This window comes from Halichoeres trimaculatus, unplaced genomic scaffold, assembly GCF_033239565.1.
Source record: "Halichoeres trimaculatus isolate MK-OKI-2021-1 unplaced genomic scaffold, fHalTri1.1 fHalTri1_scaffold_7, whole genome shotgun sequence".
In the NCBI taxonomy this organism is placed as follows: domain Eukaryota; kingdom Metazoa; phylum Chordata; class Actinopteri; order Labriformes; family Labridae; genus Halichoeres; species Halichoeres trimaculatus.
The window spans coordinates 23,079,952-23,098,345 of record NW_027437185.1 but is presented as its reverse complement, the minus strand read 5'-3'; the positions used below and the strand labels follow the sequence as shown (position 1 = coordinate 23,098,345).

Sequence of the window (18,394 nt, the reverse complement as noted above, 5' to 3'; positions counted from 1 at the left end):
GAATTGCTTTTCCCCTTTGTCTCTACACTGTTAAACACTCTTCAGTCATGAGGTGACATGATGTGAGTACCTCTGTGCTAGTGGGGTTTCCATGGAAACACTGCCTGTTATTTGTTGTCCGCCACCTCCATCTCTTACTGTGGTCCAGCCCACTCTCTCTTGTTCTCCATTTCTTTCATTTTCTCCCTAAATCTCACTTCATCAAAAAGAAAGCGTGCTTGGAAAGGCCGAAGTGCAGCATTGCCCCACGCCCCACACTCAAGGTAAGAACAAAATACATATTTGTTTATCATTTTATGAGAAATATAGCAACAAATGCTTTATGATAGAGATGTTATGGTACCGATTTAGATAACTCTCAATATGTGTTTGAAATTTTGTTACAACAGCGTATGGCTCATGGCAATAAATCTGTGCAAAGCTGATGCAAGCAGGTTGAATAATCAGTTCTACCTTTAGCTCCACCTCTACTATCATCCAGTCATGATTACTATGTGTGCCAACATGTTGATTTATTCTGACCAGGTCTTTCAGATCCACAGAAAGCCCAGATCTTCCCATCATGACAGAAGTCAACCACCTGCCCTCCTTAAAGCCACAATTACCCACAGCGACTCCTCAGCACAGCTTCAATGCTACGTCAAAGATCTCAAACCCCCTGACCTCCACTAATTCACCTATCCCCTGGGAGGAGGTGCACATTCAAGTTCACACCATCCTGATTGTCATCGTTTTTGCTGTTGTCTGCCTCTTGCTTCTGCTTGCCTTCTTTTACACCTTCTGCATTCATTGCTCCATCAGTGCATCACCCAAAGCCTCGCACATGGCCAAGAGAGGAAGCTTAGAGCGTGAGGATGCCACGTTCAGGCGCAGCTCATCTGACAACCAGTCTGTGGGGAATGTTGTCTGACTGAAATAACTGAAACATGACTTTCATCATGCTAATAAGAAACTGAGAAATAATTGCCTCAGCAGTGGGCTTGTTAGCCCAGTTTTGAGAAATAAGTTTTTGTCCTGTGGTCAACACACCCCAGTCTGTAATATTTTTTCAGATCTCATTTTGTATGAGTGTGGTGTAACCTTCAAGCTATGTGTTTTAATGTTCCTGTTATTTCAAACCCTTGCCAATCATAAAAAAAAATGTGAAAAACAAGGATATGAAAGGATTGTATATCCAGTTAACTGGAATTCCCTTGAGTTTAGGCAACATAAGTATGCTGGTGTTTGTATGGATGCACACAGTAAAAAATACCTCCATATCCGTGGAGCACTGTGTTCAATAATAAATGTTGAAAATGTATGCAAATGTATGTGAGTCTGAATGCAAATGCTACTGAGTGACAAGACATACAATAACTAATGGATCCACACACAGCTCAGCAGTCATCTAGCTTTATTTTCACTGAGCTGACAAGCCTTTACATTGTGCTGGGGCTGTGTATTTGTCAGAACTGATATAGAACAATGAATTCAGACATGCAAGATGAAGGGTAGAGGAGGGAGAGAGACCGGGCAGGGAGATTCAGAGTAATTTTTTCCCTGGGTGAATAAAAAGATGTCAAATCTACAAGGTGCAGCAGAGTAAAGCAGTGCAGGATATAACTGAGCTCATGTCCATCTGAGTGACATGGCAGGTTACCTTTTTTATTGCAGCATTCGTTTCACAGTGGATAAGCTGCAGGGTTTTGGTTGAAACTGCTCTGGTCTACAACTGGTCTGATGTGTTATTTTGAAGAGTGTGTAATCTCTCATCAGGCAGATAAAGCTCTTATGCAACTTGTCAAACTCATCAAAGTGTAAAACTAAAAGCAAAAGCTATGATTGTCTGAGCTAAATATGCACTAATGATTTGGCAGTGCAACAAAAAACTAGCTTGGTGTCTCCTGATACATTTACAAATGAAAACTAGTCTTGAACCTCTCAGTACAGTTTTTGATATCGAGTGGTGTTATCGGCAGGCACAGACCGCCATAAAACATGAAAAAAATCAGAGAAATAAAATGTGTGATGTAGCTCAGGTCTAATGCTATTGGAAACATCCAATAGGGCTAATCCACATACTGCAACTTAAGCTGGTACAGCGTGTTTTAGAAGCAGAGACTTTCCAGGTTACTTTTTTGAGTTGAACTAAACCTCTGAGTTGCTTTTTTATCTCAAAATAGCTGATTCAAATTATTCAACATCAGTGTTCCAATCAGTCTACTAATGTGACTGTCTTGCCCTCCAACTTCTGGTTTCCAAGCTACTAAAACTCCACCCAGTGTCATTAGATGCCAAGCAGACTAGTGAATGTAAACAAAGCATTATTCGATTTGTACATGGAAATGGCCACAAGAACCAAATATAAAGAAAACTCCTTTACTAAGTGGTGTTTTCCCCTACAATTAGTTCTTGAGTATCTTGAGTTACAAGCTTGTTTGAAACAATGATTCATTTCAGGCTAAAGCATTATCAGATTTATGACAGGGTGCACATGGCACTCTTAGAGGAGCGGGAGTCACAAGAGCTGCTTCGGGACTCCATGATGGAGTCTCTGCCATTTGACTCCGGTGAATCCATTTCCAAGTGAGGGTCCTGAAGGCCGTCCTGCAAAGCATCCTTAAAGTGGGACTGGGGGAAAAAAATACACCATTAATTCATGTTGGTAATACAACAAGAAGAGCAAAACAGCACAAAAAGATAAAAGGAGTCATAGGATGAGAGTTTAAAGTTGTTGTAAAAACAGAGTTAGTAATCCCTCTCACCTTATGCACTGACATCTCCTCCACACGGCTCTCCTCCATCGACTCCTCCAGGGAATGACCAGATATCTCCATCTTAATGCGATGTGAGCGAATTGACTTCACATCATCCTCCTCCTCGCCTGCCACCAGTGGGAAAACCTTAGGGCAAAGACAGAAGAAGAGTCAAGGAATCAGAGATGATGATAACGACGATGATGATAATGATGGTAGCAATGAAGTCAATGAGCGTGTAAACCGTTCAAGCATGTGTTTGAATTGAATTCTTACCAGTTCCTCCTCATCACCTGTCTCCTCAGGGGCTGTGATGGTGGCTTTGCTGATGGCTTTGCTGATAGTCTGAGTCTCAAACTGAGGACACGCTGCCTGAGCATTGCCGTCTTTGTCCCTCTTCCCTTTCAGCCAGTAGGTCTCAATTTCAACATTGCCCTTAATAAGGAGGAACAGAGACACCAGGACAGCAACAACATTTCAGCAAATGAGTTAAAGGCTAAATCAGAAATTGAACGATTTTAACTTGTGTCATTAAATCGTGCATGAAAGGTTAATAAACTTTCCTTGTTGAGATTTTCCCTTGTCCTCAGCTGTCTCTAAAATCTTTGGAGCCACTTTGCTCTTATTGTCAGCAAATGATTCCCTTCAAAGTCAAAACTTGTGATATAACAAGCAAGAGGAAGTACAAACTTTGAATACTAAGTGTGCTCCCAAAGCTAAGCTATTTTGAGCAGCTAATCTCTAATTATGTGTTCAAGATGTCTTATTTTCAGTCTTTCATCAGTCTCAGGTAGATTATGTAAAGTGCATAGATGAAGTATATTTATGAATAAATTAATCATGCTTATTTTGGGTATGAAGTCACACTTCTTTGAACTGTGACATAATTGAGGTGATACTCAAAGATTCTGTAGCAAATCAAACTAATTGTTATTTAAGAGGATGAGTCAATGCAACTGATGCAGAGGTTGTGATTGCTGCAGTAACAGCTTTGAGCCCTGACCTTGATGGTAATGATGCCCCTCCTTTCAAATATAAAGTGACTTCCTTTCAGATGCTCGTAGGTGGCGCTGCTGAGCTGAATGTGCATCTCCTGAATGAGATAATAGAGAACAAGATAGTTAGAAAACATCACATGAAACATTCCCCAATCTTACTCCTTTGTCAATAGTTCTGGCTGGTCCTTTTAGATTTATTCCTCACTTACATACTTTCCTCTTACCTTTCCATTGCTCTCCATGGCAGATGCAGTATGGACAGTGTCACCGTGCAGGCCGTAACGTGGCATCTTATGTCCTACAACACCTGCCACAACCATCCCTGAGTGGATCCCTGCAAACACAGTGAGTTAGACCAGCCAGTCAAACGTTAGTATGAACACACAAGTGAGTCCACACTTGCTGTACCCACCAACACGTATCTGTATGTTGTTGCCATTTGAGGGATCTTTAAGGTGATCTATGGAGCGCACCATGTCCAGAGCCATGTCACAGATGTTATGAGCGTGATACTTTGTCTTCTCTGGAGCCCCAGCCACCACCATGTAGGCATCTCCAATTGTCTCAACCTGGGTTTTTAAAAAAAGACATACATCAGCTTCGAAGCAGCTTATGGAAAAATCTTGTTCAAATTACACTGAACAGCTGTTAACACACACACACACACATACACACCTTAAAGACACGGTGCTTCTCGCTGAGTGTGTCGAACAGTGTGTACATGGTGTTGAGCATGGAGACCACCTGCATTGGAGTGATGTGGCTACAAATGCGTGTAAATCCCACAACATCACTGAAAAGAATGGTCACATCTGGGAACACCTGAGGAAAAAAGACATTGAAAAGTTGTTGAACTGGCAGGTTACCATATCCCACACACTTTCAGGTGGGGGAGGAAGGCTTTCACGAAGCCGGGTGGCTTGGCTCAGCAGTGGGGCTGATTGTCTCATTTAGGACAGTGGGGGTCAGATCCAGCAGTTGACTAGTTAAACTCTTCTTGGGTAAGACACTTAACCTCATATTAGCTGCCCCAAGTGGCCGTGCCTGAGAGGTATGAATGGGATAAGTTTATGCTGATGGATGCTTTAACTCTCTAATGCATGAAAATAAGAGCAAGCTTTAATTCTTCTTCTTAGGGAATGAAAAAAAATCTTTTAAACTTATTTTATATTTTTTTTCACAAAGTTATAGACATGTCCACTTTAGCTGACTGTATGCACCTGAGCATTCAACATAAAACATGAGAGATCAGTGTAAAATTGAATTTGATTGTTGTGGTTTTTGTTGTTTTGGTAATCCTAGGGAAAAAAAAAAAAAAAAAAATATATATATATATATATATATATATATATATATATATATATATATATATATATATATATATATATATATATATATATATATATATATATATATATGTATATATATATTTTTTTTTTTTCATGCTTAGCAAAACATTTTTAAACATTTTATCTTTGAATGTTTTATAGCTGATAAAATTTTTAACCCTATGATGCACATCTGTTACTTTCTGAAAACAATCAAGTCTTTGAAATTAAGACTGGAAACACTTCTGTTCATGCTCTAAGAAAAAAAACACTTATAGGTACTGTGAGGATTTTCTAAACGATCTCAAAAAAACTCTCCCCTTTAGATATTTGCCATATCGTTATCCCCAACTCAAGGAAAAAACATGACACAGGCTGATATACAGTTCCACTATAGAAACCACTGCATTTAGGAGTAGACCATTACACACTTGAAGTGTAAATAACAGCCCTGCTTAAATTCAGGGGTGAATGCTGTGTGAATGGATAAGTGTAACATGCAGAGCTAAAATCTCTTAAATTGTCAAAAACTGGAGAAATGCAGTATATGTATAGTCTTATAACGCTCTGTGGTGGCAGCAGTGGCATAGGTTTGATTTTAACATTGGTGGGGATATAGCCAGCACCAGATGGCTTTCCATTTTTAAATTAGCCTTCATGTCCTAATTTAACATCACCTGTTGCTTTTTTGCCTGACATCTAGATCGGTCTCAAAGACTTGGGAGGGGGTGACACAGTGGGAAAGGATTTGATCCTTAGTTTGCTGCTTAAGGGGCATAGTTTAAACCTTAATATTAGTGGGGACATTTCAGCTATCTTTTGAGATTGGTGTGGACATGTCCATATAGTCCATACACAATTATTTGCCCTTGGGTGGCAGTTTTTCATCTCTGCTTTAAAAAAAGTGATGTTAAGTTCAGCTAGCAAGCAGCCAGCAGGTTGGCTTACCTTGAAGACAGGGAGATGGGGATCAGCTAGCTCCTCTTGCAAGCCTAGCTTTGACTAAAAGTTGTACGGCCTGTCATCTCATCACTGTAAGAGTTTTCAAACTGTAGTAGCTATATTTTTAGAAAGCTTATTTTATTACTTCTAGATGTTGTTTTGTTAACTCTGTTCAGAGCCAGGCTAGCTGTTTCTATCTGATGCCAGTCTTTGAATCAAGTTAAGCTATCGGACTGTTACTGCAGCTATAGTTAGAACCGTGATGATACTTGCCCTATCCAACCCTGAAGAAATTTCAAGAAAGTGAAAGTTTCATGTTTTGAGAAGTTGTAGTTTTGTTGTTTTGGGCACTTGAGATATTAAACTACATGGGCACTATTTTCAACTCTGACCTCACAAGTGTTCACAGCTGGCTCTCCTTTGCGCAGCCTCTTGGCCACTGGCTTGGGAATCATCCTGTACAGAAGGTCATCAGTCTTCTTCATCTCATAGTCCAACATCTTCATGCTCTCTTCTAGCTTACTGGATTTCTTCTGCTCCTGAACTCACAAAGGGGAACAAGATAGAATCACTCTTTCAGTTTAGATCTATTTCTAACATCTCATGTCTGCAGGGGGTAGATAATCCTGGGCTGAAAGACAGGAATTGGAGCAACTTTGCATAATGCAGGACGACAGGTGAGCTGATTACACATATAATATGCAGCATTAGTCAGAGTCAACCTGTATGAGAGCTCTCTTCAGCTCCTCTGACTGCTGGGTGCCTGCCAGCACCAGGTCTCTGCTGGAGTCGTGCATGCTAAGGTCATTGATGTACAAGCCTGTCTTAAACATCGCACTCAGACTCTCCATCCTGGACACACACACACGCACATTCAGACAAGGTGCATTAAAAGTTAAACACAAAGTAAAACATTAGTGCACTCAATCAAATACAAAGATCTATGTTTCAAACTGCTTTTTCTATTAAAATTAGGATCTGATTCTGTGCTGTGTTATTTCCTACAGAATAATAAATATAAGCAGTGTGATATGGCTTTTAACATTTCAGTAGTTTTGTCAATACAGATGAAGAGCATTTACTTGCAAAACAAAATGTTTCAGAAGAGGAGGGAGATGTTTTGGTAATGTAGTCGGCAGAAAACACTCTCAGTGGCAAATGGGTTCCCATTAGGCTCACAAGAGCTGCACTGTCTGATTACAAGCTAATTAGCAGCTCATTTCATGCATGGTAAGTGCTGTTAGAATGGGCCCCTGATTTGATTCCCTGCCCAGCCTTTTATTTTCGGCCCCATAATTCAGTTTAGCTCTTGCTGTTTTTTAAAACATTTCACTTTTCTACTAAAGCTTTTTAATAAAGGTCTAAGGCTTCTGTGTGTGAGTGCGTGTGTGTGTTAGGGGGGAGGCTTACACGGGGGTTCCCAGGAAGATGATGGACTCCCATTCTGGCATGTATCTCATTTGTCCTTTTAGTTTTAAACAGCGGCTCCCATCGCCCCAGCTCTCCATCGCATTAGCACTGTTACCATCTAATACAGGAGCATGGTGAAATACCAGCAAGACAAACATTCAGTGACATATTTAGGCTTTCAATTCAACTCTGTTTCAACAATGTTATCCCAAGTCATTTTGCAGTCAAGAAATTTTGAAGAAATAGAATAATGTGTTAATTTTTGATAACAGATCATGAACTTTGTATTGCCTTCATATCTGTATATTCAGTATAAAGTTCTAGTTAGCAGCTGATCAGTGAAGCTCAAACAGTAAAATATAGGTTATATTCCTGCAGGCCCTTACAGAAGCTGTGACTCCCTGGATTGGTCACTGGTTACCTAGAGCAGGATGATTCTACAGTATCATAATAAAATAACCTAAATTGAAAATTACCTTAAAAAACAAGGTTGAAAAGTGCTAAAATCTCAGCAACTTGATCATCAAGAGAGCAAAGAGGTGAGGTATCTTGTCATACCAGCCAGACTGTAGTTCAGTTACTGTATGCTCTTATCTTATGTCTGTTCAGATAACAGAGGTCAGGACCTTTGTAATCATCTCCAATGATCGACTGGAAAGCCATGAGCTCCACATCTACATCTGCAGAGCGGTTAGCATTTTCATAATCCGAATCTGTGGAAAAAAAACAGTAAACCATCAGAGATAAAAGGATTCACAATCCACCCATTACAACCAGGGCAGGGATCAAACCCACACGACACATGGCAATGCAATTTCTGCAGCTGCACATCTGCTCTAATTTTGACTTGAAAATAAAAGTGAGTGTGTCTTTAGCATCTGACTGCTGTGACATTGATCTGACTACAAGACAGCAAGTCTTTGCACACCAGAAACACACCCCTGCGAGTGTTTGCATGGCTCCCGCTCTTACTCTGGACTCGGTTGTGAAGGTTCCTCTCTCTCTTCACAGGTTCCTTGGACATGATCTCAAAAAGATTATTGGGGTGGGAAATGATCTGTGGACAGATTCAGTCATAATCTTCACAATGCTTAAGCTCTTATTTTTACATCGTCATTGTAATAATGGCCCTGCCTGATAATAGGGGTAGGTAAACCTCTGTTTGGTCTCACCATGTTCCATGTGAACTCCACTAGGGGGCGAGCTAGCAGGAAGGCATCATTGATCTTCTTCCCATCCAGATCAGGGAAGACAGTGGCCAGGCCTGAGCCAACATTGTGCACCACCATATCCTTATGATCCACACATTTAGAGAGGTTGTTAAGTCTTCACTTAATTCATTTACTTTCTTTTTATGCTAAGAATTTAACTTAAAGGATTACCTGTCTGAAGACGATGTTAAAGGGAAAGACCTCAAAGAAGAAGTCAGAGGTGATTGGCAGGATCTCCTGCTCTTCCTCATCCTCCTTCATGATGTAGCGGTAGGCGGAGTTGTCGAAGTTCAGTCTACGCAAACATAAAATGTTTAAGTTATTTAAAGATGAAAAACGGAAAAATTTGTGGAATGAAAAATTGTAATAAAAATAATTGTAACTTTCCTTTAGGCTTTATATTATCATAGGGTGACCATATTTTGATTTCCAAAAACGAGGACAACGGCACTGGCCTCGAGGCACAAATTCAGACAGGCTTCTTATATTCTTAATATTTTCACTGCCCCGTGGTTACTCCCGTCTGTGGAAACACCACAGTACTGGATTTTTTTGAGTGCTTCATGAGTGACTTCAACAGAATGGGGGGCTATTACACCTAGAGATGGGTACCGAATCAGGTACTTCAAAAGGTACCGACCGAATTCTGTCAAAAGTACCGAGTACCGATTCATGTAAAATCAAAAGGTACCACGTTTGGGTACCTGAACACATCCTTGTGACTGTGAGGAAGTGAAAGAATAGTCGATTTTCCATGATGGACATGAACACAGCATTGCAAGGGTATATACTGAAGGATATATATGTTAAATTGAAAAAAAAAAAAAATATATATATATATATATATATATATATATATATATATATATATATATATATATATATATATATATATATATATATATATATAAAATATTGTTAAAGAAATTGATATTTTTTACCACATAACTACAAAAGAGTACCGAAAATTTGTACCTTTGAGCACTGGTACCGATTCCCAGGTACCGGGCATTGGTGCCAGCACTCCTAAACTTTTTAGCAACGTCAGAGTCAGGAAATGTCTTTTTTTAGCAAGGCACTGGTACAATCCATGGACCTGTAGCTGTTGTGGTGTTTTACAGTATGAAATGCCACTGGTATTCGGCGTCCATGTGAGCTTTGAGATCTCCAGCACCTTTATTGGACACTGAGACATATGTGCCAGCTTTGCACACGGTTCACTCCGCCTCCCACTTGTCCCGATCGGGACGGTATGTCGGAATCTTTTTTTTGCAGTTCATCTGTGAAGCTGCACTTACGCTTAGGCATCTTCCGTGCAATACAGCTCCGCTGTCTAAACAGCCCCGTCTTCTCCGCTCTCCGTCTATGTCTCTCTCTCTCTCGCCTTCTCTCTGATCTTCTCACTCTCTATGCGTGTGTGTGCACGCGCAGAGCAGACCTGCCCACAAGGCAGCCTCTCGGTAAGTGATGCGCATGATGGTATTGTTTGCAAGCGGCGGTCAATTTACGGACGCGCGTAATGGTCCTATGAAAATCGGTGAACACCGGACATTTTCGTGAATTTATTAAACCCGCCCGGACACCCCGGACAGGACGTAAAAAGTGGACATGTCCGGGCAAAAGAGGACGCTTGGTCACCCTATATTATCAGTATAACTCTTTTACATGTTTAGAGAGAACTGTTGCTTTGGTCAAAATTTACAATTGTCACTTGCAGTCCAGGTGGGTGCTGGGAGTGGCTGGGTGGGTGGGGACTACAGTATTCCCTTCTTACATGCAGAGACAATATTCATAAAACGTACAACTGCTTATGTATTTCCTGCTTCCTGTGTGCATGTACCTCATGGTGACATGGGAGTAGTCTCCGACCATCTGCTCAGACAGCACCTCCACATGAATGTCAGTATCATAGAACTGTTTCCCCATCTGCCTGAGCTGACCCATGGCGTAGTGCAGGTAGCCTTTGCGCTTGCTCCTGCATGTGACACACACAGACAAAAGTTCAATATCAGTCTGAAGGGTTTCATCACGCCGCTTCCCATCTGTCAGCTCTGTGCCACTACTGTTATCTCTGATGCCCGATCATCAGCCAGTCTCCTCCTCTTTCAGACCTGTAGTGCAGGGTGACTCCAGTGGCTGACTCCTCCTGGCAGAAGAAGGTTGGAGGCTGCACCTTGGGGTAGCTGAAGCGCAGGTACTCATGCAGGTTATCGAGGCCGTTTACAAAGTCACGGACATGACGGCCCAACACCTGAAGGAGGCAGAGAGCATCAGCTGACAGGTAATGTCTGTCGTAATTCCACCTTCTTTTTTTATTATAGCGTTTTTATAAGGGGCTTCTGGCTGATTTAAGATGTCATTTTACCTATAATGTGATTTCTGTGGTTTATTTAGGCTTGAGGGTGAACTGTGTCTTGGAAATTTAGAGCCAAGCTTGGTCCATAAAAGAGACTAAAAATTAGGATCCTGTTTTTGCTGCCTTGCTTCTACTTACAATCTAAATATATCTAACAAGTAGTAATTGAAATCAGTTAATTGGTTATGGTATCTTTTAAAAAATGTTTACAACAAATCATGACCCTGAGAAAACATTAAAAACAAGGTTATTGATGATTTTGAGGACAGTAAGCATGAGCAAAACTTTTACCAGAGCTGCCCCAAACTAGCCTGTAATCTACTGACAACCTCTTGTTTTAGTAGATGTGCAAAATATGAGGAGTTAAACATTAATGTGACAAGATTTTTTTTTCCTTAAAAAAAAAAAAACCTTTTAGATCCATGAATGTCAGTTTGCCAAAACCTTTAGAGGGAAACCATCTTTTAGAACATTAAGTTACACTATCAGAAATGTAAGGCTATATGTAAAGGAGTTGCCAGTACCATAATAGTTTGAAGGAAACAAGATGTCCAGGTTATTTGGTAATTCTTTCACACACCTACCAAATTACAACAGTGTTTTGAATCAGAGGTTTTTCTCACCTTCAGGATCCTGTCATAGCCATACTTCCCCACAAAGCCCAAAAAATAGACACCCCAGGAGTTCATCAGCTCATTGTAAGGTGTGCCTGTCACTCCACTGGCTGCCTTTGCGATGCGAGGTATCACACTCTCACTATACACCTGCAGACACACATTTCTGGAACTTATCATCAGAGGGAAATAAATATGTTTTGACATGAGCCTCAGAGGAAAGCAGACAGTGTGACAAAAACATGGACAGACTGTAGACATGTCATAGCTCAGAATAACATAACAAACACTGTACCTGGTGGGTGACAAAGGAGTGTAACCTGACATCTGCTCTCTCTCTGACCAGCTTCCACACATCATCACCATACGACTCCTTAATGAAGTCATGCAGACTCTCACACAGCAGCCCGTACATTGTGTCTCTCTGGATTAAAGCTCAATCTGAGCACTTTCAAGGCAGCTCCCCAACTGATTGACTTCAAACAGCCCTCCCAAAGGCACCTGCAAGCAGATAAAAAAAAGTTCTAAAAGACATTTTTTTTCCAGGCCTGCAATCTGAATTTTAATGCATTTAGCTCCGAGCACGGCACTATAAAAAGACTCATGTTAAATTCTGCTGCTTTTGTTTTCTCCTGTTCTCGACACGAACCTGGATTGGAGTTGTACTCTTCCTCAGAATAGCCGGCCAAATAAAGTTTCAGCTGCTCGCCAGGAAGGCTCATGCTTTTAAAGGTAGCCTAATTGCACAAGCTCTTCAGTCTGAATGGGTTTCTATTGTTCTTATGTCAGCTGTCAGTGCCTGGTGGCTGTGCACCTCTCTCTATGTGACACAAACACACTGTGGAGGCTGCCTCTCAAACACAGATGACACCAGTCGAGACAATCATCTAGTTTCTATTACCTTGATTATCTTTTTAAAGGAAACCAGTTGTTAAAACCCATGTCTTTCCAAGAAACACTGTAGAAACACAGTTTCTTGATGAAGTGTGACAGACATTGTGTTTGACAATACCAGATTGAGTGAACTGATGTTGATAACTAAGGCTCAGTTTGTTACAGTGCTGTACAAATGCTTAAATTGCATTTGTTAAACAGAGGCAGAAACTTACTCTGGTTGCTTCTCTTTTTCCATAGCTTTAGATTTGTTTTCCACCATGGCAAGACATTCAGCAAACCCAAAATGCCAAGCCACCACTCAATAGCAATTGTGTGTCTTCATATGATTTTTGTGACTCAGGATGACTCTGCATTTCTTTTCAGAGTCCCGGAGGCTCTCCACCAGTGGATAAGAGGCGCTCAGGAGCAGGGCAGGTGCAAAATCGATATCCAATCTCAACAGGGAACAGGAAAATGTGTTTCTTCCCTCCAGGCTCCTCCTGAGCTCAATGAATCAGTTTTTAGGGGAAAAAAGCAGGATAAAGACTAACTTGAGTTTTAAAAGGGCAACAAAATATTAAGTTAAAGGGCATCACTCCTGGAGCAGTTTTTGCAGAAATTCACAAGAAGTTTCACAGCAGTGAGTAAGCCAGCGAATGGATGAAAACACAAGGCAAAAACACTCTTGTTATTTATTGCAGTTCTTAAAACTAAGTTCCTGAGAGGCATGTAGAGAGCCTTTCTCTTACTGCTGTGTGAAAGCATAGGATGGTGAAGCTCTTACACTATCAAACACCCAAAAAACCTAACATAGGCCTAACCTTTGACCCCACACTGCGATGTCCTTACATTCAATTAAGTATAGAGTTAGAATTTCTGGGGTTTTCTTTTGCAGAAGACACAAAGAAAGTGGGTTGTGTTTGTGTGTGTCTGTCGGCAGTGGAGAAGTTGGATGTTTGGTCTCTCTGACAGCCCAGTGTCACTGTCTGGACAGCAGCTGTTTGTGCACACACACACGCCCAGACACACACAGGCAGGGGATCATATTTTTATTATCAAAGAGTCTTGCGGTCAGGATGTAAATCTTTATACTTACCCCCTTCCCCTCAATCGCCCTTTTATCCCCCCGCCCACCAACGGTCAATCCTCACCCTCTTATTCCTCTGCTAAAATAACCCAGTGAGGTCAGCGCCCGAGGCATCCTGGGATGAGTTTTATATCCACTGTAGCTCCTTGGCTGAGGAGTGTCAGAGGAGAGCGTGGAAGCATCCCAGCTTCAGTGCCGGATACACCACAGGACCACCCAGACCAGCTCTGACTTCAGACAAACACAGGCAGGTAAGCTCTGAGGGGAGAGGAGTGTAAGCCTTTACTATAGACTAAATAGGTTATGAGAGGTAGCAGTGCTTGCTGGGTGACCTGGAGTAGAGTCAGGTATGGAAGCCCTTGTGTCCTTAACTGAACTGTAAACAGAGGGCTCAGAAAATGCTACATTTCTATGGTGCTGCACATACAGCTTTAAACATAAGGATTTAATGTGTCCAGTTTCAAAGTAACACTGGATTGTAACAATGGATTAAAATATAAGTAAAAACAAAAAGGAGGAATATTTGGAACACGATGCTCTTAATGTAACTTATTTTAACTGGCAGTGATTTCTTACTGGTGTCAATTCAGCATCATGTGTTGAAAGAGGGAATATCACAAAATAAACTGCAGTTCATGATAACCATCACGATATTTAATGTGGATTTGTTTGTTTCAAAGGAGTAAAATGATGATGCACACAGGCCTAGATGATGTAACAAAGCAGAGGATGATGCAGGCCAAAGCTCTGTCGAAGGAGGCCAGAGGAGGTAAGACTTAATGATCCATCAGAGAAACAGTTAGGTGGTTGACTTTAATACCTAAATGTAAATCTGGTGATAGTTTACACTAGTGTCTCAGCATGGGGCTGTCAGATATAACCAAGCCAAACATCAAAGTGTGTTTCGCCCACAGCTTGGGGATACATGCCATGTGCTACACCCAATTCCCAGGAGTGCTCGTGTATTGCTGAGATTCTCCAAACATTCCAGCAGGGACCATCCCAGTTGCAATGTTTGTTTTCCAGCACAGTCTGCCAGCTACACTTTGAAAATAAAGTCCCCCTAAACTCAGCAAAATGTGACTCCCACAACTGAATTTTACACAGGCCGATCAAAGGCAGCTCCTCAAGGGTGGCACATGCTTTGACTTCTCCCAACACTTTTCATGTCTCAGAAAAAAAGGCCCATCCGCTCCTGCACGACTCTTTCATCCAAAGATCCTATTTATATGCCCAGTTACCCCTGCAACCCAGACCACAACAAACATTACGCACCCCTTGACATCATCTCCAGGCTATTTCAGACCCTCTGCTGTGCCATGATTTAAGACGAGAAGAGACCTCGAGGAGAAGCTGTGCAGATATCAACTTAGTGATGCTGCACATGCTTTGAATTTTTTCTATCAGCGCCCCTCAGCTGTTTCATGTCGACAGAAACAAGAAGATCAGAGGAGACATTAAGATTTGCCAAAGGTCCCTATTAGTCTGTGTTACTTTCATTCTCCTTCCAAATGTCTGGAGGATGCTATTATCATTGCATTTGCTCTGATAACAAAATGTCATGATGTGTTTGTGCAGAGTTAGAGTCACCACACCGCATAAATGTGCCCACTCTGGGATTTTTTTTCTATGAATATAAAATATAATCACTTAATTTTAAAGCACTGTGGTTTGTGTGTGTTGTTGTGCCAGGGGGTCTGAACCTGGGTAAGAAGGTGAGCGTTCCAAAGGACGTGATGATGGAGGAGCTCAACCTTCCATCAAATCGAGGCTCTCGCATGTTTCAGGAGAGGCAGAGGAGGGCAGAGAAGTACACCCTGGAAAATGCGCCTGGTGCTTCTTACGACCCACACTGCGTAAGGAACAGAGAGACAACCCACAGCACACCAATACTCCTCCCTTGTGGCTTTCCTGCAAAAAATCAACTACATACAAACTAGATTGTTTTGTTTCAGATTTGATAGTCAAAGTTCATCACAAAGTTCTAAACTGGTCAAAGTTTACATATTACAGTGGGATTGAAGGGTGAGCTGCCTCTCCTCTCCTGGGCTTTGTGCCGTCTCCAAACAGCAACAGGAATCAAACTTCATACCTCATTAATGGCAATAATAGTACAAATAGAACGACCTGGATGATCTTAATAGGATTAGAAAATCTTTTAAAGTTAAGATGCTTTGATGACAAGAACTCCTACATAACAAGGAAAAAAATGAATTTTGAAGTTGCAGATGTGATTTTCTTGACATTTTCACTTTGAGACCCAATCCAAAATGCCTTATCTCAGAAATATATATCTTTATTTTGCCATCAAACGCCAGGTTTCATTCTCTTTTCTCAGACCGTTAGGGCGATGAAATGCCTACAACACCTCAAACATTTTTAAAATCTGATTTATTAATCCTTATTAACCCATTTTTGTTATTATTGTTTCACCTCTTTACAGCCCTGTATCCCTTCATTACCTTTACACCTAAGTGTACATGTTCCTTCCCCAGGTCTATTTGGAGTCTGCTCCTCCACCACAGATCATCCTAGAGCCACAGGCAGGAAAAGAGAACCAGGCTTTCTCCATCCGTGGTAAGCATAGCCTGGTCATGAACCTTCAGAAGACTGTAGCAAAGAAGGGCTCTCCTGAAGTCCTCGCTCCAGGTAAATGGTGATACAGAATATAGAAAGGATTGCCTCAGACTGCATCAAACCATAGACGTAGCTTTCTGCAATGCACACACACATCATCTCACTTTGATCTGCTACTTTGTATTACTCATATGGAAATGAATTTAGCAAATAAATTGGTTTCATTATAACCAACGCCAGCAGAGTTGGCAGTCTGCAGGAAGCGTTTATCTGTGCTGGGTGCTGTTGTGTATCAATCCTGACAGAAGGCGCTGCTGCAGTCTGACTGACAGGAAGCTAAGCTCTGTTTATTACAGGGGATTCACACTGAGATATAATTACTGTAGTTCCTATTGTTGTCAGGAATGATGTCAAAGAAAAGTGTGAGTATATTAGATCTGTTTGTGCATGGTTGTAGCTTGCTCTTTATAGTTATTCTAGTGGTTTTGTAATAAACCTCAAACCCATGTTGGCTTTATTTTTGGTTCATTCAAATGAGATATTGATACAAATTAAAGTAATAGCTTTTATTTTACTCCACTGACTAGTTTTTTATTTCTGTCAGGGTATTCCGGCCCGCTGAAGGAAATTCCTAAAGAGAAATTTAACACAACAGTTATCCCAAAATCCTACTGTTCCCCTTGGACAGAGGCTTTGAGGGGTAATGAAGAGCTCTTAAACTCCCTTAATGTCCAACTACCTGAGTTCCCACAAAGACTAGAGCCTGCAAACTACAGGTGCTTCAACAGGTAAGTCTGTCCAAAGCTCAGGCACCTTAATAAATCATGAATCTGACTGTGTTGAAGGAACAGGCGTTGAGACCATCCCATCTTCAAATAGACCCATAGATAACTTGACCACGTTATTCATCACAAGCATCCTTTCCCTTCCCTCGGCTCCACTCCATGTTTCCACAGTTTGAAAATAAATCCAGTGTCTGGCGTGCACCTCTTAGGAGTGTGGCTGCGTGATGGCTATTTTGAAGCCTGGCACTTGAAAGATGATACGCTGGGGGGGTTGGAGGGGGCTGTGGGCTTTTAATGCCCCTGCAAGACAGATTGCGCACGAAGGGAATCATCTTTCTCGCACACACAGGGAATTGCATCACAGCAGCATGGCAGTACAAAGGTTAACCTTGGGCAGATGGAGGAATAGAGTATATATGACAGATAAACTCAGGCTTGACACAATTAAAGCTGTCAATCACTCGTTTCCTTCCAGCCAGTCTGAAACATCACCCCCCTGTGGAGAGATCCATTTCCACCCTTAAGATAACTGATATGATGATGCTTTAACTCAATCTGCACACTACTAATGGTTCATCACATCATGTACTTGAGTTCCTGAATCCAGACTGTTTTATCCTGCTCACAGAACCAGATCAGATCAGAGGGATTATCAGACTGAGTATCATGTGTCATCTCAAAGTTGTGTCTCTTACAGGAAGAAGTCATTTAATACCTCACATCTTGTTCTTTCAGGAAAGTATGCATTACGTTTGCTTAGAAAGACCTCTTTGCCTTTGACTCTCAGATCTGCCATGCCATTTGGAGGTGCCATGTCCAGTAAGAGAGTGATCCCGCTGATGAGCTTTGAAGCTGTGGAACCCCAAAACCTGCCCAGCGTTGCTCTGGATCGCATGTGTCGACGGCCGAACTTTAACCGAGCACCCAAAGGATGGGGGAGTGAATACAGCCCTGAGTCTAATGAACTGTGAGGAACAGGAGCTGCGAAGACTGAAGCACTGACTTATGCTTGCTGACTTACTTCTCCTCTTACAAAGATGATCTCACTGTAACTCAGTAAACACTACAGGGGAGAAAAACACTTCTGCTTGATATAGTGAGGTGGTTTGTTATAACCGAGTGTTTAGACCAGCTGGGGAATTCACAAATGCTGGATCACATTATTATCACGGTGGAGTCTGTGAAAATGCTGCAGTAGGCTGCTAAGTTGTAACTAACCTTTGTTTGCATACTAAGCAATATGTGTCGCAACCTCTGATGCTTTCACCTCCCTCCTTCTCAACTCCACCTGGCATGCTACATCCCAGGGAGGAGCTTATGCTGCAAGTTTTAAGAATAATTTGCACCATGAGATGGTAAATGGCAAAACTGTCATTTTAATAAGAAGTGAAACGACATTTAAAGAAAGATTCACAATTAACTATGTCCTTATGTTGTGGAATATCAACGATGTGTCACATAAAAAAGAGACAATG

At 41.4% G+C, this 18,394-nt stretch overlaps 2 protein-coding genes across 4 annotated transcripts; one reads left to right on the top strand and one right to left on the bottom strand.

Moving 5' to 3' along the window:
• Positions 1-1,401: 1,401 nt before the first annotated feature.
• Positions 1,402-12,285, bottom strand: LOC141793363 (soluble guanylate cyclase 88E-like). Of its 2 annotated transcripts, none has more exons than XM_074673999.1 (19): positions 12,244-12,285; positions 11,890-12,095; positions 11,604-11,744; positions 10,736-10,875; positions 10,465-10,599; positions 8,796-8,919; positions 8,586-8,705; positions 8,353-8,470; positions 8,040-8,126; positions 7,414-7,531; positions 6,726-6,855; positions 6,396-6,542; positions 4,409-4,555; positions 4,146-4,302; positions 3,958-4,067; positions 3,739-3,828; positions 3,012-3,170; positions 2,745-2,882; positions 1,402-2,610 (listed from the first exon to the last, which is right to left on the bottom strand). In XM_074673999.1, the coding sequence occupies exons 2-19, from the start codon at positions 12,007-12,009 to the stop codon at positions 2,458-2,460; spliced, it is 2,334 nt and encodes a 777-aa protein (XP_074530100.1). In that variant the 5' UTR covers positions 12,010-12,095; positions 12,244-12,285; the 3' UTR covers positions 1,402-2,457. The 2 variants fall into 2 exon arrangements, with proteins under 2 accessions (XP_074530100.1, XP_074530101.1); XM_074674000.1 differs by having other exon boundaries at positions 8,386-8,470.
• Positions 10,577-18,296, top strand: LOC141793365 (myozenin-2-like). 2 transcript variants are annotated; one of them, XM_074674003.1, is made up of 7 exons: positions 10,577-10,905; positions 12,855-13,808; positions 14,238-14,326; positions 15,250-15,413; positions 16,053-16,134; positions 16,739-16,922; positions 17,707-18,296. In XM_074674003.1, exons 3-7 carry the CDS (start codon positions 14,245-14,247, stop codon positions 17,888-17,890), a joined length of 696 nt encoding a protein of 231 aa, XP_074530104.1. In that variant the 5' UTR covers positions 10,577-10,905; positions 12,855-13,808; positions 14,238-14,244; the 3' UTR covers positions 17,891-18,296. The 2 variants fall into 2 exon arrangements, with proteins under 2 accessions (XP_074530104.1, XP_074530103.1); XM_074674002.1 differs by having other exon boundaries at positions 16,053-16,206.
• The last annotated feature ends 98 nt before the right edge of the window (positions 18,297-18,394 follow it).